This window comes from Nicotiana tomentosiformis, chromosome 1, assembly GCF_000390325.3.
Source record: "Nicotiana tomentosiformis chromosome 1, ASM39032v3, whole genome shotgun sequence".
In the NCBI taxonomy this organism is placed as follows: Eukaryota; Viridiplantae; Streptophyta; class Magnoliopsida; order Solanales; family Solanaceae; genus Nicotiana; species Nicotiana tomentosiformis.
In genome coordinates this window covers 148,161,700-148,167,665 of record NC_090812.1, presented here as the reverse complement: position 1 = coordinate 148,167,665, position 5,966 = coordinate 148,161,700, and the positions used below count along the sequence as shown (strand labels likewise).

The 5,966-nt window shown below is 36.2% G+C and overlaps 1 protein-coding gene across 1 annotated transcript; it reads right to left on the bottom strand.

Moving 5' to 3' along the window:
- Positions 1 to 1,142: 1,142 nt before the first annotated feature.
- LOC138903737 (mannan endo-1,4-beta-mannosidase 1-like) lies at positions 1,143 to 3,337 on the bottom strand. Its single transcript, XM_070192226.1, has 5 exons — positions 2,954 to 3,337; positions 2,472 to 2,666; positions 2,185 to 2,307; positions 1,886 to 2,088; positions 1,143 to 1,756 (listed from the first exon to the last, which is right to left on the bottom strand). The coding sequence occupies exons 1-5, from the start codon at positions 3,287 to 3,289 to the stop codon at positions 1,378 to 1,380; spliced, it is 1,236 nt and encodes a 411-aa protein (XP_070048327.1). The 5' UTR covers positions 3,290 to 3,337; the 3' UTR covers positions 1,143 to 1,377.
- Positions 3,338 to 5,966: the final 2,629 nt, after the last annotated feature.

Sequence of the window (5,966 nt, the reverse complement as noted above, 5' to 3'; positions counted from 1 at the left end):
GTACTCAGTGACACCGGATTTTGGGAGTGTGTTTATTTTCAATGTTTGTGGGATTTACTCTTAAACTAAATTATTGTGTTTTCAGTATTTAAAAGAAATTATGGGTTATTGGTGTTGTCGGTTTTTCTAGTATCGAGATAGGCGCCATCACGACAGGTTAGGAATTTGGGTCAAGACATATTTCTTGTGTGAGTTGCGGAAGTTCACACCGCTTTTGAAGTAAAAATATGCTCATTACATAGGAACGAATTAGCACGGAAAAGGATCAAATATGAGAAAATTTGGCGAAAGAAAAGCTGAAGAGAGAAATCTGGGACAACGAAGTGAGGTTCGCTTCGCTAGACCGGGACCGAAGTAGAAGAAATTAGCTTCTCCAATCCGAATTAGAAGAAGTCAAATTCGCCCAAACATAACCCTACTTGATATAACTATGATAGTTATTTTGAGGGAGAGAAAACTTTGGGGAGGCAAAAACACACTTGGAGCAAGAAGAATGATTAAACTTCACGTTCTTTCCTCTTCCTTCCTATTTTCCATTGTTATGAATTCTAGTATTGTATTATTACATACTAGCATGATTAGCTAATTTCTTATCTAGGGTTTGATGGAACCTACTAGAGGATGACTTTTCATTACGTTTAATATAATTTAGCCTTTGGATTCTCTACTTGTTTAACTACGTGCTTATTTCAATCGATTGAATGGCCATCGATTGATTGTGCCTATTTATTATGTATTGCTCGAAAAAGGGTATATATTTACGTAGTTGTTGAACAAAGTCACTCCTAATGTATGTAAGAAATCAATACGGAGGGTTTAAAGGCGGGACTAGAAAGAACGAAACTTTGGTGTGATCTTAGTGAGCGGTGAACTAGTGGCAACTAGCGTAGTTCGAGAGAATATGTCTAGTAAATTGTGATAGTTGCTTGAAAAAGAATTACGACACCTGAAGTGCTCACGATCAGAAGAGAATAATTAGGTAATATTATAGGAGACGTAGCGAGAAGAATTCCAACAATCGGGGAAAATCATAACTTTAGCCTCCTGTGTGTTTTGAACTTCTTTGAATTTCCTGCTTTAATTTAAATTCTGTATTTCCTTAGCAAAAACATATTGTACTCAAACTTAAAAACAAGAAGACAAAAACATAATGTTCCTTTTTCTTTTGCTGAAACAATTTATGCAATTACATTTTTGAGTGTAATCGGCTTCACATTTTAGTAACATGAGCTCGAACTAGTACTAAAATTCATGGACCGAAGATTACTTAAATTCAATAATAAAGATTATTGCATAATAAAGAAAATAATCTAATAGAAGAACCATTTATGGAACTTATTTTCTTTCGTATCCTTCATTATAATGATCTTCGTGCCTTCACTCTAGAGGGCTATGAACAAGATTAGCCAAAGTTGTCATGGCATGTGATTGGCCTGAAATAATTCCTGCAGTTGAAGGATTTTGTCCCAAAACAATACAATAACCATCATCATAATTCTCCATTCCTTGTGCCATAAGTTGCCATACTAAGCTTCCTGCCATAGTTCCCCCTTCTTTTGCCAAATTGTAGATATTCCTATATACAATACTCATGAATGTGTCTCTTGAACTAAGACTGTATCCTTGACCTCTACTAGACTTGCCAAATTCAGCTAGCACTAGAGGTTTCTTTAGTATAGTTTTTGCATCTTCCCAATGGCTTGTAACCCACCTTTGCATCCATGCTAATTGTGCTTCATCGCTTTGTCCGGATACCCTATAAATGTAAAAAGTTAAAGATTTTTGCATTGTCGATGAGGTAAACAATGTTTGAACAACCAGGCTATTTATAAGGTGTTACGATGAAAAATATGAACTTGTGAGTGGATCAAAGATGTTAATATACCATTGATCAGTGTATAAGTGGATAGTGGCAAAATCTATCTCATTGATAAGATGGTTACTGATAAAATCTGTTCCGACTTGATAACCAGGATTAACTTGTTTCCTTTCAGGAACCGAATCACCATAGAATCCCTCCATTCCTACCTCCAACAAGTGTTTGTTGTCTAGTGACTTCACAAAACTTGCCATTTCTTGAACCCAAGCCTGTTGATGATATTTTATAGATAAAAAATCAGTTGATGATATTTCTAAAATTCAATTAGTTTGGAAATGAATTAAGAAGCATTACTTGATGCTTACATTAATGGTTTTTCCAGAATAGTCAGCTTGGTCGCGTGGCTCATTAATGAGTTCCCATGCCATGATTGTTGGATCATCTTTGTAAGCAACTCTAGTAATCGTATTGAATCTTGTAACGACATTCTGTAGCAATTTCACAAGAACATAAATTCATATATTAACCACCATATATCAACTTTGTTAATTTTATTTGATAATGAAGTATTACTTGGAAAAATAAAAAGATTGCATGAATATCAAACAGTCGCTATTTAAGTGAAAAAGTTCCACACATTGTTACCCCATACCTTGATGTGATTCTTGTAATAACTTTTGAGCATAGGATGAGTATAGAAATCATCGTCGCTATTAATCTGAGCCCCTGCATTTCGTGCCCATTGGGCATATTGAGCTTTTCCTCCAAAGTCATTCCAGTTGTTTACAAAGCTCAAGATTAAGCGAACACCATATTTCTTAGCTTCCGAGATCACAAAATCCAAACCCTAAATCCATAAATATACAATAATAACCGTAAAATTAGACACCATTTAAATAAGTATCTAACTATTGACACAATTCATGCATAAATTTTATTGAAGGAATTTAACTTGTATTCCTTACATGGTGGAAAGAACTTTTACCAGTACAATTTAACTAGCTAGTTATAGTAGGTGGTTACTCTATTTTTTGGATTGACATATTAGATTTGATAGGTAGAATTATTTGTCGTCATAAGCCAACTTAACCTTATAATCTTAAAACTCTTTTAGCGCAGGACATAAACTTTTACCTGAAAAACTCGTTCATCATAAACGCCAGGTGATATTTGTAATGCTCTGTCACCTCCATCACTAAAAGCCCACGTGCGACAAACAGAAAGACCAGCAGCAGATCCATCTTTAAGAACCTCAGTGACTTTGTACCTCTCACTTGATTCAGCAGCAACATGCATCAACCAATAGGAGTTGAAACCATTGAATAAAAAGGGGGATCCATTGAGTTCAAAATGGGCACCCTTAACTGCTATAAACCCTACATTAGCATTTCTTGGAACCCTAGCTTCACATGTGAGAGCTAAAAATAAGAGCAAAAGGCCAGAAATACAGCTCGTTCTTGTAAAAGACATTTTGTAGTTTAATTTCTATATATTGAATGAAAGAGATGTGATATGCTAGAGGTCACCTTCCTGTTGGCTTTTATAATGAGTTAAAGATAAGAAACTTTACTAAAAATAGCAAAACTTGCAGGAACTAAAAAACTTTCCTAGTGGATGCATGGAAATAGAAATTTGGTGAGTTAACCTGAAAATATATTTTATTTATGAAAGTTATCATGGGATGTTGATAGAAGAGGAAGGCAGTTGTTTGGTTAAAGCAAAAAGACATGTCTGTTGAAAGAATTATAACGACAAATTATGGGAAAAAGAAAAACGATAAAGAAAAGGAAAAGGTGGAAGCTAGTGGTGTAATATGGGTGATGTATTGCATCCATTGGTTGGTTTTAGTTTAAGGTTTGAACTAGATCTGATGATGAAATATATTATATATGGAAACGTGTGGTCAAGTGATTGTACAATTGGGGTAGTACATTTACTTCCTTTTTTTTGTTGGATAAGGAAAATTTCCTGTAGGGAGTTCTTTTTTTGGTGATTCTATGAAAGCATTTCCACTTTTTCTGAAAGTCCAGATCATTTGGTAAAGTGGGTTTTGGTATGAGATTTTTGCTTATACGTATTATATTACAAATTTATTTATCCTTACTATTTAGGTTTTAAGTTAATTACAAGTTGTTATACAATTTATCATTTATATATAAATAAGTTTTAAATGACTATATATCTGTAACGACCCGACTGGTCGTTTTGAGTATTACAGCCATGTTCCCCCATCTACTACTCAATATGTGCTTTACAATTGTTATATGACTTGCATGGGTAATTGGTTCGGGTCTGGTGAGGTCTTTGAATGAATGAAAACACTTAGTTCCAAAGTTTAAAACTTAAGTTGAAAAGGTTGACTGGATATCGACTTATGTGTAAACGACCCCGGAATAAAGTTTTGATGATTTCAATAGCTCCGTATGGTGATTTTGGACTTGGGAGCGTGTGCGAAAAATTATTTAAAAGTCCGTAGTTAAATTAGACTTGAAATAGCTAAAATAAAAATTTAAATTTGGAAGTTTGACCAGAAAATTATTTGGAAGTCGTATGATGTTTTAGGACTTGTTGGTGTATTTGGTTGAGGTCCTGGGGTCCTCGGGTGAGTTTTGGATGGTTAACGGACTAAATTTTGAACTTGGAAGAAATCTGAAAATTTCTGCCTTCTGATACAATCGCACCTGCAGAATTTGGCTCGCAGAAGCGAGCCTGGCATCGCAAAAGCGGACAGAATCTTGCAGAAGCGAGTCCGTAGAAGCGACACCAAGGTTGCAGATGCGGAGGCAAGGGAGGCTGGGCAAAACCGCAGAAGCGAGTCCGCAGAAGTTGTTGGATTCTCGCACCTGCGAGACCGCTGAAGCGGCTAAGTGAGTCGCAGGTGCGGAACCCCTGGATAGTATACATTTCGAAAGGGTTCCGAGTTTTATCATTTTTGGACCTTCAAGCACGGTTTTTGGGGCGATTTTCAGAGAGAATTCACGGAAAACTTGAGGTAAGTCACTTGTGATCATTTCTACTCCATAATATTGAATTATCATCGAATAATCCGACTAGATTACGTATTTTTGAGGAGTAAATCGGGAATTTGGACCTAGGGATTTGGAAATAAGATTTGATAATTTGGAGTTCGAGTTGATATCGGAATTTGGTAAAATTTATATGATTAAAATCGTGGTCGAATGGGCGTTCATATTTTATAACTTTTGTCGGGTTCTGGGACGCGGGCCCCATGGGCGATTGTTTTGAGTTAAATTTTAGATTTTGTTGGAAAACTAGTATTTTCATATGGAATTAAATCCAATAAATTGTATTGACTGAATCGAAATAATTATGACTAGATTTGAGGCTTTCAGAGACCAATTCGCGAGGCAAGGGCATAGTGGAGTAAGAAATTACACGGTTTGAGGTAAGTAACATTTCTTGACTTGGTTCTGAGGGTATGAATCCTCGAATTTAGTATTATATAAATTTTTTGGAGGTGACGCACATGATAGGTGATGAGCGTGCGGACGTGCACCATAGAAATTGTGATTTGAATAAATCCTGTGAAGTTGTAAAATTAAATAATCATGTTATTATATGAACATTTTTCACGTGTTAGGGAAATTGAGCTGAGGCTCTTATTAAAGATCTTGTTTAGGCTACGTACCGATATTTTGGGACCCATGGGGTCGTGTTGTTGTTGAATAAATTATTTTAAAAATGTATATTTCACACTCAGTCATATTCGTCCATTTTGAGGATATTTATGCGATCGAGTTGCGCGCCCGCAGCAGGCCATATTGGCTTTATATATATTATTATTATATGAACCGGGGTTGCCCGCCTGCAGCAAGCCTTATAAGCTTTATTATTATACCGATCGGGACTGCCCGCCTGCAGTAGGACATATCAGCTTTATATCATGCTTGGGCTGAAGGAGCCCCTCCGGAGTCTGTACACACCCCCGGTGAGCGTAGATGATTATATATTCGGGATGGACTTCCTAGGGTATGGACTTGCCTTACTTATTTATATTGTGATGAATTTCTCTAGACATGGATCTTGTCCGTATCATTTACATTTAGGGATAAATTACCCCAGGGCTGGATTGGCCGTATACGGTACTGAGTGACTGACTGTCAGTCGATGTATATGTATATACAGG